The 17,197-nt window shown below is 42.3% G+C and overlaps 1 protein-coding gene across 7 annotated transcripts in view; it reads right to left on the reverse strand.

Annotated features, from left to right (window-relative positions):
• Positions 1-17,197, reverse strand: part of LOC115169808 (nuclear receptor coactivator 2) — a 66,940-nt gene that overhangs the window by 25,648 nt on the left and 24,095 nt on the right. For all 7 annotated transcript variants that reach the window (XM_029725779.1, XM_029725775.1, XM_029725778.1 and 4 more), the window contains exons 4-9: positions 8,038-8,141; positions 5,771-5,948; positions 4,658-4,855; positions 3,556-3,657; positions 2,246-2,386; positions 1,981-2,128 (exon numbers count right to left, since the gene is read on the reverse strand). In XM_029725779.1, the coding sequence (XP_029581639.1) occupies positions 1,981-2,128; positions 2,246-2,386; positions 3,556-3,657; positions 4,658-4,855; positions 5,771-5,948; positions 8,038-8,141 (871 nt within the window). The remainder of the gene's footprint in view (positions 1-1,980; positions 2,129-2,245; positions 2,387-3,555; positions 3,658-4,657; positions 4,856-5,770; positions 5,949-8,037; positions 8,142-17,197) is intronic.

Below are 17,197 nucleotides of genomic sequence, written 5' to 3' on the forward strand. Positions count from 1 at the left end.
GTCATTATGGCCAAACAGTTCTATTTTTGTTTCATCAGACCAGAGGACATTTCTCCAAAAAGTACAATCATTGTCCCCATGTGCAGTTGTAAATCGTAGTCTGGCTTTTTTAATGGCGGTTTTGGCACAGTGGCTTCTTCCTTGCTGAGGGCCTTTCAGGTTATGTCAATATTGGACTCATTTTACAGTGGATATAGATACTTTTGTACCCGTTTCCTCCAGCATCTTCACAAGGTCCTTTGCTGTTCTTCTGGGATTGATTTGCACTTTTTGCACCAAAGTTCGTTCATCTCTAGGAGACAGAACGCGTCTCTTTCCTGAGTGGTATGACGGCTGCGTGTTCCCATGGTGTTTATACTTGTGTACCATTGTTTGTACAGATGAACGTGGTACCTTCAGGCATTTGGAAATTGCTCCCAAAGATGAACCAGACTTGTGGAGGTCTACAATTGTAGCTGATTTCTTTTGATTTTACATTTACATTTAAGTCATTTAGCAGACGCTCTTATCCAGAGCGACTTACAAATTGGTGCATTCACCTTAAGATATCCAGTGGAACAACCACTTTACAATAGTGCATCTAAATCTTTCGGGGGGGGGGGGGGGGGGGTAGAAGGATTACTTTATCCTATCCCAGGTATTCCTTAAAGAGGTGGTGTTTCAGGTGTCTCCGGAAGGTGGTGATTGACTCCGCTGTCCTGGCGTCGTGAGGGAGCTTGTTCCACCATTGGGGTGCCAGAGCAGCGAACAGTTTTGACTGGGCTGAGCGGGAGCTGTGCTTCTTCAGAGGTAGGGAGGCGAGCAGGCCAGAGGTGGATGAACGCAGTGCCCTTGTTTGGGTGTAGGGCCTGATCAGAGCCTGAAGGTACGGAGGTGCAGTGCCCCTCACAGCTCCGTAGGCAAGCAGCATGGACTTGTAGCGGATGCGAGCTTCAACTGGAAGCCAGTGGAGAGAGCGGAGGAGCGGGGTGACGTGAGAGAACTTGGGAAGGTTGAACACCAGACGGGCTGCGGCGTTCTGGATGAGTTGTAGGGGTTTAATGGCACAGGCAGGGAGCCCAGCCAACAGCGAGTTGCAGTAATCCAGACGGGAGATGACAAGTGCCTGGACTAGGACCTGCGCCGCTTCCTGTGTGAGGCAGGGTCGTACTCTGCGAATGTTGTAGAGCATGAACCTACAGGATCGGGTCACCGCCTTGATGTTAGTGGAGAACGACAGGGTGTTGTCCAGGGTCACACCAAGGTTCTTAGCACTCTGGGAGGAGGACACAAGGGAGTTGTCAACCGTGATGGCGAGATCATGGAACGGGCAGTCCTTCCCTGGGAGGAGGAGCAGCTCCGTCTTGCCGAGGTTCAGCTTTCCCATGATGTCAAGCAAAAAGGCACTGAGTTTGAAGGTAGGCCTTGAAATACATCCACAGGTACACCTCCAATTGACTCAAATTATGTCAATTAGCCTATCAGAAGCTTCTAAAGCCATGACATAATTTTCTGGAATTTTCCAAGCTATTTAAAGGCAGTCAACTTAGTGTATGTAAACTTCTGACCCACTGGAATTGTGATACAGTGAATTATAAGTGAAATAATCTGTCTGTAAACAATTGTTGGAAAAATGACTTGTGTCATGCACGAAGTAGATGTCCTAACCGACTTGCCAAAATTATAGTTTGTTAATTAACAAGAAATTTGTGGAGTGGTTGAAAAACGAGTTTTAATGACTCCAACCTAAGTGTATGTAACCTTCCGACTTCAACTCTATATTAGGAGTTGTGAAATGAAGCGGACATCATTAGAAATAATATATTCTCTTCCACTGTAGATAAGTAACAAAAAATGTGTTTATTCTGTTGTTGCAAGCATTATAACTAAAGACAATAAAATAAAATTCACATTTTCGCAGCCCCCCCCACCGCAGTACCTCCGTGACCCCTGGTTGAATAACCCTGAACTAGAGAGAGGTGGTTTTCAGGGGAGACGTACCTCTGGAGGATGTGGAGGGACATGTAGAGCTGAGGTTCGTTGGTGGCAGGGGAGCGCACCAGCTTGCTCTTGGTGTGGGCCGACACAATGGTACCGTCGGACAGGGAGAAGCGATACAGAGGGCTGAACGCATGGCCCTGTCTCAGGACTGGAGAGAGAGGGATGGAAAGAGAGATATGGGGGAGAGAGAGATTTCATGACCTGCTTTCAAATTTGGGCATTAATCAACAGAAGATCAAAGGCCTAGAGATCCCGTGAGACGTACCTTCTTGCTGATGCTTTTTGGCAAATGACATCTCCCCGTCGTTCTGCAGGTGGAACATTTGGATGCACCTCCTGACCAGGTCCTCCCAGCCTGGCTTCATGGAGGCTCTCAGCAGACTGGTGTCCAGCGACGTGATCTTACCTACGATTACAATGCTAAGTTAGTTTCCCCAGCTTCAATCAATGAAACAACTTTATTTTATTAATACATTTTTACATCAGCATGTAGTCAAAGTGATTTACAATTAATTACCCTGCCAAAAACCCGAACAGCAAGCAAAGCAGAAAGAAGCACAATGCTTCATTGCATTGTCTTACGTCAGGTCGCATCACTCCTACGCAACGCTCGTCCCTCAACCCATCTTTCTTGTAGGACGTGGAACTCGGCTCTAAAAATCAAGATTATGCTCATCCGCCTAACACTAGTTCCTAATTCTGAAAATCACGCCGCTCTCGGAAGATATGACGCACTAGCTACTACAACAAACCATGCTGTAACTAGCAGCCTAGTGCAAGCTTGTTTGAATGGCCATACGGTAGCTAGTTTGCCAGCTTGTTGATTAAATTGTAAGGCATCAAAGTTATGAGACTGTTCTCAAAAATCAGCATCTGATAGCTGGAACTGTGCCTCGCTACTTTGTATCATTTGGCCAATGCGATAACGTCGCCGAGAGCAGTCAGCTCTGCTGTGGAACTCGGTGCACTAATCACAACAGGTATCATGAAAACTCTGCATTAGCTAGAACTTCACTATGCTTAGTTAGAGTATTCAACATTGAGTATGTGAATTGGCATTGTTAGCAATGATTTGAGACTGGTTCAGCAAGCAAGCAGACACGTTAGCTAGCCAATTTTTGTGCACATTTTGAATTTCATAAATACTGATTCTACCACCACAAAACACCTCAACTAGACTTGGATTTAGCTAGTGAAGACGTGCTCATGAAAAAAAACACGTATATTACGGGTTTATAGTTTTTGGTAAGATTTACTCTGACTCTTGAGGATGAAAGGGGGTTGAAAGTGGACGATATCACCTTGGTAACATTTTCAAATGTTAGGACAGCACATTGTAGACCGACTTCTTTTTAGATATCCCATCAGTACTTGCAAGTTATCAGACAAACGGCCTTCTGACATGAGACAATGGCTTCATTGCACATAGGCTATTCAACTGGTGTCAGAATTGTGATCCTAATGTAGATTTCAAACAAACATTGAATGCGAATGATGAAACTCTGAGACCCAACCCACAGAGGTGATGACTTATTTAGTACAGATGAATACAGTACAGTAGCAGTTGTCCCCTACCTTGGAGATCCTGCCTGGTGGTAAAGCTCTCGTACGTTGGGAGCATGGGCCTCTCTTTGACAGGAACCCTTCGTGCTACACAGATCAGGCAAGACTGGAAATCTTTACGAGGAAAACCAAAAACAAACATATTAAAAGCTTTACCTAGAAGTAGCCCAAGTTCATGAACATGACCTCCAACTTATCCTCTTGGTTGGAGGCAGTAGGTGATACAACTTGGCGATGTTCAGTTCACACCCTGCCTCAACTCTTAGCTACTGTCCTTACTCAACATCAATACGTCTCCATTGAATTTGCAGCCATCATGCGGTTTCAATGTCAAAATATTTTTTTTTGCAGAATATCTTGGAAGCAGTGGCGAATGGATGGCGGTACTAAAATTAGACAGACATATTTCCCTGGGAGTTCCAAGGGAAAGGAGGAAGTGGCAGACATTAATTAGACGTCCCATGGTCCTCTCTGAGGATGTGTCTGACGGATGACAGGAATCTAAAGGAGGACAGGACACTGGAGAGACGGAGATGAACGGAGAGGAGAAGACATCCAACCACACAGTGCCGTATTCACTAGGAACGAACGGAAACAAACAGGCTGAAAAGGGGAGGGACTACCTGCACATGTCCAATAAGGAACGCTTGTTTTTCATTGTAAAATTTTTTGCACTAATAAACACGACCCAAGTCTGTGATTTCTGTCCAAACCAAAGCTTCAGCACTCCAATATGGCTGACCACAAAGTGTATTCTTGTGATAATCATACTAATAATAGCATCCAAAATAGGAAAAACTCTAAAACAAATCATTTTAGGAATGCAGAGTGTAGTGCTCTTGAAGTGCACATGTAACATCTGACACAAACATATTAATGTTCCATGTTGGAAGATTTAGTGACATTTACTCAGACAGAAGACATCATTCCAAGTGTTCAGCATTAACCCCTCATGGGAAGACAGGGGAGTGGATAACTGATTATAAAGGTACTTCATGATGACAGTAAACATCCTTTTTCTTTTATTCACCTCTTATGTTAATCATTCATTTTTTTTGTGTAAAGTGTGTTTTCAACTCAAGTTTGATTTGATGGTAAACAAACATTTATGTACCTTCTCCCTCCTCTTTGATGGACTTTGGCTCGGACACGGCAAAACACTGCATGGTCTCATACTTCTGCTGCACCTCCTGGTCCTGGGGCTCCTGCTCACCTCCCTCCCAGGGCCCGTGGGGGTTGACCAGCATGCGGCAGTTAAACGTGTGGCTATTCCTGTTGGGGTTCTCACTGGACCGCGGTGCTCTGCAGTTCACTAGGGGGCACACACAGTGGGCAAAAGGTCAAAACGATCAACTTACCTGCACCGAATATCAAATCCTAATTTCCTGTCTCAGTCATAATTGACTCATTCACTGGCGATCTAAAATCTTCTTAAAGAAGGTCTGACAGCAACCAATGCTTTGGTTTTGTTTACCTGGCCTATCTTTTTAGCATTTGTGACACAAATCCAATGCAAGTCAATGGTACCTATATTAGCATTTTCACACTTTATGTTCAACTGAATTAAATTACTTATAGATGATTTACAACTCCTCCTTTGGTCGTCTCTCCTTCCAGTTCTCAGCTGCCAATGATTGGAACGAACTACAAAAATCTCTAAAACTGGAAACACTTATCTCCCTCACTAGCTTTAAGCACCAGCTGTCAGAGCAGCTCACAGATCACTGCACCTGTACATAGCCCATCTTTAATTGAGCCCAAACTACTACCTTTTCCCCTACTGTATTTATTTATTTTATTTATTTTGCTCCTTTGCACCATATTATTTATATTTTAACTTTTAACTTTCTTCAAACTACAAATCTACCATTCCAGTGTTTTTTCTTGCCATACTTTATTTACTTTGCCACCATGGCATTTTTTTGCCTTTACCTCCATTATCTCACATCATTTGCTCACATTGTATATAGTCTTATTTTTTTCTACTGCATCATTGATTGTATGTTGTTTTACTCCATTTGTAACTCTGTGTTTTTGTATGTTGTCGAACTGCTTTGCTTTATCTTGGCCAGGTCGCAATTGTAAATGAGAACTTGTTCTCAACTTGCCTACCTGGTTAAATAAAGGTGAAATAAATAAAAATAAATAAAAAATTTAGACATTAATCGCAAAAGTTTATATATTTGATAGATGGGTCACAGTGAGTGTGAGGGGGTACTCAACTCACCCAGGGACTTGGGCAGCAGGTTCTTGATGAACTCTGCGTGGTCTCCTACGTGCAGGACGCTGTAGACGCTGGTGTTCATCAGCTCCTCCTGGTTATACTGCAGGTACTGAGTCACGTTCTCCGACACAAACACAATGTTCCCCTCCATGTTCACCACAAAGAAGAACCCGTCCAGCGCCTGTGGAGGAAGGCATTGGGAGAAGATGAGGCTTATTAGAAGAAGAACACTTAACTGATCCATACAAGACAGAAATGTGTATTTTGATATACACAAAAACACCAATTAGGTCGGCGAGGGAGTACAGGAAGAAGGTTATTACTGAATTGACAGAAACTGTAGACAGAGTATAGAAAATGGGAGAAACATCAGCTACCTTTGGTATATCCAGGGTTGTTATCTATTGTGTCCCAAATGATGTTCTATTCCCTATATAGTGCACTTCTATTGACCAGAGTCCTATGGGGCCTGGACAGTAGTGCATAGGGAATAGGGTACCATTTGGGATGCAAGCATGGTGTTGATCCAGGGCCTGGGGTCCAATGGGTTAGGAGGAGATTTATGTGATATTACTGAGACATGGCTCTAAGAACACTGGCTAATTACAGTGAGGATACAAAATAGGGAGCCATCATCTACGGAATATTATAAAAAACATATACATTTTATTTTTACAAACAGACACCCGTATTTCTACTATACAGCCATTACGAAGGGCATAAGTAGTTAAGTTCCACACAAAATGATAGTCAATTATGGCTGAGCAGCACAAAGCAACCATACTAAAGACATGCTCTGAGATCAACACTTTAGCAGGGAATGATTGGACGTAAAATGGGCTAGCTAACAGCATGTGAAAAGTGAGTTAGTGGCACCTTATTTCCTTTATAGTGCACTACTTTTTACCAGGGCCCATAGGCTTCTGATCCAAAGTAGTGCATGATATATAGAGAATAGGATGCCATTTGGGATGCATCGTGGGCTTCATCATTAAAACATGACGGCACGCAAGTCGAACAGTCAAGTCGGAATATAACCGTACAGTATAACCATGCATTACTGCATAGCGAACCGACTCAACTGAGAGCATTGTGTAGCAACAGGCTCATCATCCTCAGTGAACTAACTAAATAGCTTAGAGAAAAGGAAGTCTCAGCCAGAGACAGTGTGTGTGTGTGTGTGTGTGTGTGTGTGTGTGTTAGGACGGGAGAGTGTGTACAAGACAGCTAGGCCATTAAACGCATTCCCTGAGCCGAAGCCTGTACTCGCTTATTCTGGCCTGGCAACAATTCGCTGTCATATTAGTGGGTTTGGGTTGTACACAATGTAACTAAACTACAATGACAAATGGGTCAAACTAGGGTAAAACTATGCTTGAAACACTAACACGATTAAAAGAGGAATACTCTTCCTCTATCAATTTGCTTTAGCCATGGTGCTACTGCAGCTATTCTGTGTGCAATAGAAAACACAGTTGGAACTCTTCATAGACAGAAACTGGTTTTAAAAGCTAAGATTTCGGGTAAATCGCCTGTCCTCTTGGCAGCTACAGAGAGGTTTCTCAGAGTTTGCTTTATGGCCCATGGTTGGTTACCGTCAGGACTGATGAGTAATCCTCTCCTCCACCACGTCAGCAGCCCGGCTGTGAATTGTCCCTGCTCCCAACCTGCACCACTTCAAACAGCGCGGACAACCGGCCGCAGCAGTTATATTTAGAGTCTACTGTGTCAATGCCATGACATAGGCCATTTAAAATGGCACCCTATTCACTATGTGGGGAATAGGGTGCCATTTGTGACGCAGCCACTGTCTGAATGCAGTGACGTATGAGCCAGAGGGAGAATAAATACCCACCGACAACAGATTAGACAAAACTGGAGAATAACACTGGCAGCCACTCACTGATGACCACTTCCCCTGCTTATAGATAGAGGGACCCCTCTGTCTCATCATATGAGGACCAGGCTAGTGCATTGGTGAACAACTTGTCCTGACGAAAACCCAGTTTTCAGTCGAAATGCTGTCTTATTACACATTTTGGGAGCATTATACCAGTGTGAGGATTTACTTTTTGTTCTATCGTGCACTACCAAACTTGCAGGGGCGTTAGCTACAACCCCATGCTGGGGGAGTTATACCCCCCTATATATTTTAAATGTGTCGATTTCACAAGTCCTGCTAATTATGTGACTTGTGTGTGTTCAAGGTAAAGGATCACATGATCCAAAGTGAGTCGGTGTTGTGAATAGTGTGCGTTGCTCACACCCACCTCGAGCATCATTGGTCCAAGAGCGTCTTTGTCAATAACACTTTGGCCTGTTGACGAGACGTGTGCTTTCTGTACCTCCTCTGCATTGGCAGTAGTTGTTTTCTCTGCAGGGTTGGAGAGAGGGAGGGGGGGGGGGAGAGGGAGAGGAGGGAAAGAGGGAGAGAGGGAGAGGGGGAAGAGGAGGAGAGCGAGGTTGTTAGACATGTTTCACAAGTTTACATGTAATCATGTCAGCCCCAGCACAGCCATTGCTGTGTTGAAAGAAAAACACGACTACTTAAATATACCATAGTCTAAACAAAACTCCTGAGAAGGGAGGATCAAAAAGACAATGTGACTAATTTGTCATTCAAACTAACAGAATCCTGTCAACAGAAACAAATTCAAATGTATATTTTAAATAAGGCCAATTAAATGTAGTGGTTTGTGTGGGTGCTGATTAATTTCTAGGATGCACTCGTTTTACCAACCCTGAGAATGACTTACAACAGGTTGTTGTGTTAATATTATTTTGTCTGGGACAACGGATAATCATTAGCAACATAATTTCCCATTAAAAGTCTCCCACAGTCTATACCTAGCCAAGTGCAAACAGTAAACCACCATACTATTGATGTACTTGGGAATGTGTGTGTTGACTTAAATACCAGTGTGCATCATTGAGTGATTGGATATTGTATTAATGCCTCAATAGGCCCGTCCGTCCCTTCCAGTCATCCTCCCCTCCGGAGCTCCTCTTCCCCCCATATACTCCCTTTCTCTCCCTCATACTGTGGTGTCATTGGTTGGTGCCACTAGAGTCAAGCTGTCCGCTGTCTGTCCTGTCTGCCTCAATAGGGTGCATAGCTGACATTCCTGTCCACCAACTACCACTGACCACTACATTAACTGTAGCAAAAATATTAGAATCCTTGATTAATTCTCAGCTAAGATCTTATTGAACTAAGAATCGGTATTCTAAACGCAGGGGTGGAAGTAACAAATTACAACTACTCACATTCCTGTAATTGAGTAGCTTTTCTGTGTACTTGTACTTCGAGTATTTTTCAAAGGCTGTACTTTTACTTAAGTACATTTTCAAAACCATCCATTACAGAGTACAATCTAGAAAAGGATACACATCATGGCAAGCATAAAGTTCGCACCTTTTGTAGCAGCTAGAACTGTTCACTTGTTCGTCAGTTCGTCAGTGACAAGGAACATGACCAGATGGACCAATACAATTCAATTTCACGCATCGCGCAAAACAGCCCAATCACAGCTGTGTATGCAAACCAAATGATCAGTCGTAGGATTTTCTAACAGTGTAAAAAATGTTTTAAAAAAAATACGTGCCATGAAAAAAAAAAGGTTTCCTAATCAACTTGAAAAATAAATGGAGCCTAACGAGATTGAGCAGGTTCAGGAGAAGACACAGAAACCGAGCCAGTGGCCGGGTCTTCTGAAGACCATGAGGAAGGAAATCCCTGGCCGCATCTCAAAGAACACCAGCATCTAGCAGAGAAACAAGGTGTAATTATGGAATGTAAGCTCTGCTTACCAAAGATGGAGGTGCCTGCCTACAAAAACTCTGTCAAACTTGAGGAAACATGTAATGGTACGAAAAGTTATAAATATATTTTAAATCGCCATGAATGGCGTTTGTTGTGTAGGCTGTGTAGCTAACAAAGTGTTGCTACTAGCCAGTTGCATTCAATCTGTAGCATAATGCTAACGTTAACTAGCTCATCCTGTTGCTAGCTAGTTAGAAGCTAACCCTGACCAACATCTTTACACAGCTGAAGGAACTATAAACTGTAGCGCGGGCTACTACCGCATTGACATTATGGTAGCTAGTAAACTCTACAAAAAAAGAAACGTCCCTTTTTCAGGACCCCGTCTTTCAAAGATCATTCGTAAAAGTCCAAATAACTTCACAGATCTTCATTGTAAAGGGTTTAAACAGTTTCCCATGCTTGTTCAATGAACCATAAACAATTAATGAACATGCACCTGTGGAACGGTCATTAAGACACTAACAACTTAAGGGTAGGCAATTAAGGTCACAGTTATGAAAACTTAGGACACTAAAGAGGCCTTTCTACTGACTCTGAAAAACACCAAAAGCAAGATGCCCACGGTCCCTGCTCATCTGCGTGAATGTGCTTTAGGCATGCTGCAAGGAGGCATGAGGACTGCATATGTGGCCAGGGCAATAAATTGTAGTGTCCATACTGTGAGATTCCCAAAAGAGCACTAACTGGGAGACAGGATGGACAGCTGATCATCCTCGCAGTGGCAGACCACGTGTAACACCTGCACAGGATCGGTGCACCCGAACATCACACCTGCGGGACAGGTACAGGACGGCAACAACAACTACCAGAGTTCCACAAGGAACGCACCATCCCTCAATCAGTGCTCAGACTGTCCGCAATAGGCTGAGAGAGGCTGGACTGAGGGCTTGTAGGCTTGTTCTAAGGCAGGTCCTCACCAGACATCACCGGCAACAACATCACCTATGGGCACAAACCCACCATCGCTGGACCAGACAGGACTGTCAAAAAGTGCTCTTCACTGACAAGTCACGGTTTTGTCTCACCAGGGGTGATAGTCAGATTTGCGTTTATCGTCAAAGGAATGAGCGTTACACGAGGCTGTACTCTGGAGCGTGATCAATTTGGAGGTGGAGGGTCCATCATGGTCTGAGGCGGTGTGTCACATCGTCATCGGACTGAGCTTGTTGTCATTGCAGGCACTCTCAACGCTGTGCATTACAGGGAAGACATCCTCCTCCCTCATGTGGTACCCTTCCTGCAGGCTCATCCTGCCATGACCTTCCAGCATGACAATGCCACCGGCCATACTGCTCGTTCTGTGCGTGATTTCCTGCAAGACAGGAATGTCAATGTTCTGCCATGGCCAGCGAAGAGCCTGGGTCTCAATCCCATTGAGCACATCTGGGATCTGTTGGATCAGAGGGCTAGGGCCATTCCCCCCAGAAATGTCCGGGAACTTGCAGGTGCCTTGGTGGAAGAGTGGGGTAACATCTCACAGCATGAACAAATCAGGTGCAGTCCATGAGGAGGAGATGCATTGCAGTACTTAATGCAGCTGGTGGCCACACCAGATACTGACTGTTACTGTTGATTTTGACCCCCCCCCCCCCCCCCTTTGTTCAGGGACACATTATTCCATTTCTGTTAGTCACGTCTGGGGAACTTGTTCAGTTTGTCTCAGTTGTTGAAACTTTACGTTCATACAAATATTTACACATGTTAAGTTTGCTGAAAATAAAACGCAGTTGACAGTGAGAGGACGTTTCTTTTTTTGCTGAGTTTAGCTTGCCATCCCAATAATGTAAGTTGTTGGGGATAGCTAAAAGTGAAATTAATGCACTTGTGAAGATAAAATAAATACTTTTGAGACCTGGGATTTTTAGGTATGTGCATTATCTTTTTTTTGCTTCTTATTATCTAGCTATATCTGGTGGGTCACTGAGTTTCGAATAATAGCCAAAAATCCTGATTGGTAAAACTATAGTTCTTAACTGGGGAAAAGAACGAACAATATTCCCCACTGTATTTGGACAGTGACATTATTCAAAACATAATGTAATTTCTAAATGGTTCATTTGATATGAATAAAAACACCTTATAGCTGACAGTCTGCACTTTAACCCCATTGTCATTGTATATATTAAAATCAAATGTGCTGGACTACAGAGCCAAATCAAAAATGTTGTCATTGCCCAAATAATTACAGATTGCACTTTATGTACTGGTTTAAGTTCATTTGTATAAAACCGAAACTGGTCAGGCTATATACATTTTGTCCAGAGAAAACATCCATTAAAGATGACAAACTACAATATGCTCACCTCTGCAACCACAAACAAACAAACCAAGGAACTATCAAACACGTCTTCAACTTGCAAGCAAGCAAAGATGTCTGAAAAGATGGCAGTGGGAGGAGCCAGGTGCGTCTCACAGCAACTGTTGACAAGCTTGTCATTCATTTGATCTGTGAGGGCCAACAGCCACTCTGTGGTCCAACAACCAGTTTTTAAAGAGTTGGTAACAGCCCTGCATCCTCAATGCAAATTCATCTCCAGACCTACTGTTCATTCAAGAATACATGAAGCTGCCAATCACATGAAGACAGTTATGACACACCTTGGCAGGGTAAATTATGCTGCCACCACCATATTGTTGGACAGCTCAAAGGAGTTACATCAGGGTCACATGTCACTGGATCGATGAAGAAACTATGGTGAGAAGTTCTGCTGCACTCGCTTGCAAGAGTTTGAGAGGTTCCCACACATTTGATGTGCTTGCAGGTGCCCTTGATGACATCCATTGTGCATACAGAATCAGGGGGAAAGTTGTAAGAACCACAGACTGTGGATCAAACTTCAAAGCATTCAATGTTTTTGGTGAGCAGAGCCAGGCAGTCGAGTCAGCAGATCGAGACTCAGATGCTGACGAGCCATCAGAGCAGGTTGATTACCAAGACACCTATTCCATCCTGGAAAATGGCAGCGGCCTAGAATATCAACTCCCTCAGCATCAACAGTGTGCATGTCACCTGCTGAACCTCATTGCAACAGATTCTGCATTGGCAGAAACAAATAGTGATGGCTACAAAAGGTTGTCCAGGTTGTCTTTTGCCAAATGCCATGTGGAATAAAACGGGGCGGTCAATCTTAGCTGCCGAAGTTGTCGAGAATGAACGCAAACTGCAGTTGATCCGTCCAAATCAAACACGTTGGAACTCAACTTACCTGGCTGTGGAGAGGATCACACGTATCATACAAGAGAAGGGGGAGGAGGCCATAAGAAATGTGTGTGAAGAATTAAAAGTGAAAATGTGAGTAGCAATTCTTTGAATCAATGTAATGTTGTCCTATTACAGTAATATTTATTGTCCATGAAATGTTAGAATTCTATGAGGTATTACATTTACCTTATCTTTCAAGCTGAGCCCGGCAGAAATGTTCTTGAATGAGTACTGCAAAGCGATGAAGCCTTTGGTCTCAGTTTTGAACATTCTACAGTCTGAGACCAACACACATATGGGGTGGCTGCTGGCAGTGATCTTCTTACTAAAAACAAAACTTCAAAGGCTGGAAGCATCCTGCCAAATGTGCCTACACTTATCAGAGCCATTCAGAACGGTCTCCAAAAGCACTTCGGCGAAATGATGGAGGAGCCACAGCTTATTTCTGCTGCAATCCTTCTGCCAAAGTTCAAGATGTCTTGGACTGACAAAGCTGATGTCATCACAGCCGGTATGATTTCTTTACTCCAAAAAGGTTAACCTCATTGTCCATTTGATGATGATATCTTTTGGTCTTTGAGTCTTTTCTTTAATTGCTTATGTTTCTTTTTTTTCATTATTTAAGTTTCATTACAGGTGCTGGACAATAACCTTTGCATATAACTATGTTTTGGTACAGCCAGACATGGACTCACCTAGATAATTTGTTAGGTCTGAATTTATTTGAACAACTCCAATCTCAGTATCTGAGAATAACAAGTGTGGAAGTCTGTGTTAGAGCTATTGCAATGCCAATAACATGATTGGCATGATCAGAGTTTCCTGAAACATTGAATGTTTTGTTGTTTCCAATGTACAGGTTTGGCGTACCTGAAGAATCATCTTGACACAATCACACAGGACGAGACTGAGCATCTAAGGCAGCATTAATCTGATGAGGATTTCTCCTCATCGCTGACAACCAAATGGTCAGAATGTACAGGGGAGCTGGATGGGTATCTTGCTAGTCCATCGGACAAAATGGATTTACTTCATTTGTTCCGTACATACAGAAGTTGTCCCTAAAACTCAACACATGCCTGCCTGCATCTGCCGCCTGTGAGCGTCTTTTTAGCTGTGCTGGACTGCAAAGCGAGCCAGGATAGACTCAATTAACCTCTCTTGGGTAGGGGGCAGTATTTTCACAGCCGGATAAAAAATGTACCCATATTAAATGGCCTACTACTCTGGTCCAGAAACTATAATATGCATATTATTAGTAGATTTGGATAGAAAACATTGACGTTTCTAAAACTGTTTGAATGATGTCTGAGTATAACAGAACTCATATGGCAGGCAACAACCTGAGAAAAATCCAACCAGGAAGTGGGAAGTCTGATGCTTGTAGTCTTTTCAAGTCATTGCCTATCTACTATCTAACACACAGTGACTTAGGGTTCATTTTGCACTTCCTAAGGCTTTCACTAGATGTCAACAGTCTTAAGAACCTAGTTTCAGGCTTTTGCAGTGAACAGAGAGCGAACAAGAAGGCCGGGAAGTTGGTGACTCAGAAAATGACATGAGTTAATTGGCACGCGTTCACGTGATGAGGTAGCTGTGTTCCATAACGTTTTTCAAGACATTGGAATCGTCTGGTTGGAATATTATTGAAGTTTTAAGTTAAAAAGGCCCTAAAGATTGATGCTATACAACGTTTGACATGTTTCAACGAACATAAATATAACTTCTTTTTTTAAACTTTTCGTCATGAAATTTTGGGCGCACTTCCTACATTTGGAGTAGCTTACTGAACGCGCAAACAACAAGGAGGTATTTGGACATAAATTATGGACTTTATCGAACAAAACAACATTTATTGTGGACCTGGGATGCCTGGAAGTGCCTTCTGATGAAGAACATCAAAGGTAAGTGAATATTTATAATGCTATTTATGATTTTAGATGACTCCAAAATGGCGGGTATCTGTATTGCCTGGTGTATGTTTCTGAGCGCTGTACTCAGATTATTGCAAAGTGTGCTTTCCCCGTGAAGCTTTTTTTTAAATCTGTCACAGCGGTTGCATAAAGGAGATGGTTATCTATAATTCTTTGAATAACAGTTTAATATTTTATCAACGTTTATGATGAGTATTTTTGTAAATTGTTGTGCTGATTCACCGGCAGTATTGGAGGCCAAATATTTTCTGAACATCACGCGCCAATGTAAAATGCTGTTTTTGGATATAAATATGAACTTCATCGAACAAAACATACATGTATTGTCTAACATTTAGTCCTAGGAGTGTCATCTGATGAAGATCGTCAAAGGTTAGTGCTTAATTTTAGCTGGATTTCTGGTATTTGTGACCCCTCTCCTGCTTGGAAAATGGCTGTGTGGTTTCTTGTGTTGTACCTGTCCTAACATAATCTAACTTTATGCTTTTGCCGTAAAGCCTTTTTGAAATTGGACAATGTGGTTACAATAAGGAGAAGTGCATCTTTAAAATGGTGTTAAATATTCATATGTTTGAGAACTTTGAATTATGACATTTTGTTGTTTTGAATTTGGCGCTCTGATTTTTCACTGGCTGTTGAATAGTGTGAACCGTGGGTGGGACGGTAGCGTCCCACCTGCCCAAGAGAGGGTAACTTTTTTTAAATGTATTTTTTTTTTTTTAAATCTGCTCCTACTGAAACAATGGCAAATTCAGAGTGATGTGAAATGAGATGTGTTCTGGTTGGTAGTTCCACCAAAAATATGCCTTTTGAACATTTGTATACATGAAGTTAATATTTAATATTAAAATCAGCTGTGCTCGATCTTATCTTGTTAGTTCTTTTCTGGTGTTTTATGGAAGCATTACATGTAAACAATATTGCATTTACAGTAGTATATAGAAAATTACTTTTTAATATTCATTTGTGAAGCTTGCATTCAATTGCCACGCCCTTTTCACATGAACTTCAGTTATTGTACAAGGAGAATAAAAATAACCATCAAAATTGAAATAGCAAATTATTTTAGAAATTAGTAACTTTTACTCTGAGTACTTTTTAATGTGCTACTTTTTACTTTAGTAGTTGTTTTTTTAAACCAGTACTTTTACTTCTACTTGATTACAATTTCATTAAAGTAAAAGTACTTCTATTTGAGTAGGATTTTACAGTACTCCTGTCTAAATGTAGTCGTCAGGTTTCAGACCAGGTTATAGCACAAGCACCATCTCTGATGCATCCATGGTTTCAAACATGGTTAATAGGAAATTGTGCTGGCCTTTTCATTGGCCTGTCTAAGGAAAGCTTCTGAATAAGCAATAAGTGATCAACAGTATCGATACTGTTGATCACTTATTGCTTATTCAGAAGTTTTCATCAATTGGCCTAAACCAGGCTGTGTGTAGCTGGTTTAAAAAAAATCTGGACATAAGGTGTCCCACAGGGATACATTTTTGGTCCATTTCTGTTCACCATTTACATGAACAGTATTGGTTTATCTGCAAACAAAAAAACATTTAAGCTGCACTTGTATGCCGTTGACACTTGTGTATGCTTTTGACCCCACAGTCAACCAGGTTCTTTGAGCTGAAGTCTCCATTCATTGCTTTACAGAAAGTCTTTGTTGAACTGAAATTGGTGCAGATAAAACCAAGTATATGTTGTTTTCCAGAACACTTAAAAATGTCTCTGATGATTTAGGCATATGTACTTTGGATGGTGCCCAAATTGATCGTGTCTCAGCTTATAAATATTTGCACACACATACACACATACACACATATATATATATATGAAAAGCGATCTTTTAAAAAGCATATTGAAGAGAATTAGGTTGTGCATAAAAATGGCCGTATTCTGTAGAAATAGGTCATGCCCCTTGTTAAATAGCAGAAAGCAGGGGTACTCGCAATGCCGCCAGGGGTACGCCAGATAAAAATGTGATTCTCACACACACACACACACACACACACACACACACACACAGCTCAAAAAATAAAGGGAACACTAAAATAACACATCCTAGATCTGAATGAATGAAATAATCTCATTAAATACTTTTTTCTTTACATAGTTGAATGTGCTGACAACAAAATCACACAAAAATAATCAATGGAAATCCAATTTATCAACCCATGGAGGTCTGGATTTGGAGTCACACTCAAAATTAAAGTGGAAAACCACACTGCAGGCTGATCCAACTTTGATGTAATGTTCTTAAAACAAGTCAAAATGAGGCTCAGTAGTGTGTGTGGCCTCCACGTGCCTGTATGACCTCCCTACAACGCCTGGGCATGCTCCTGATGAGGTGGCGGATGGTCTCCTGAGGGATCTCCTCCCAGACCTGGACTAAAGCATCCGCCAACTCCTGGACAGTCTGTGGTGCAACGTGGCGTTGGTGGATGGAGCGAGACATGATGTCCCAGATG

The sequence above is a fragment of the Salmo trutta genome, chromosome 31 (genome assembly GCF_901001165.1).
Source record: "Salmo trutta chromosome 31, fSalTru1.1, whole genome shotgun sequence".
Taxonomy (NCBI): Eukaryota; Metazoa; Chordata; class Actinopteri; order Salmoniformes; family Salmonidae; genus Salmo; species Salmo trutta.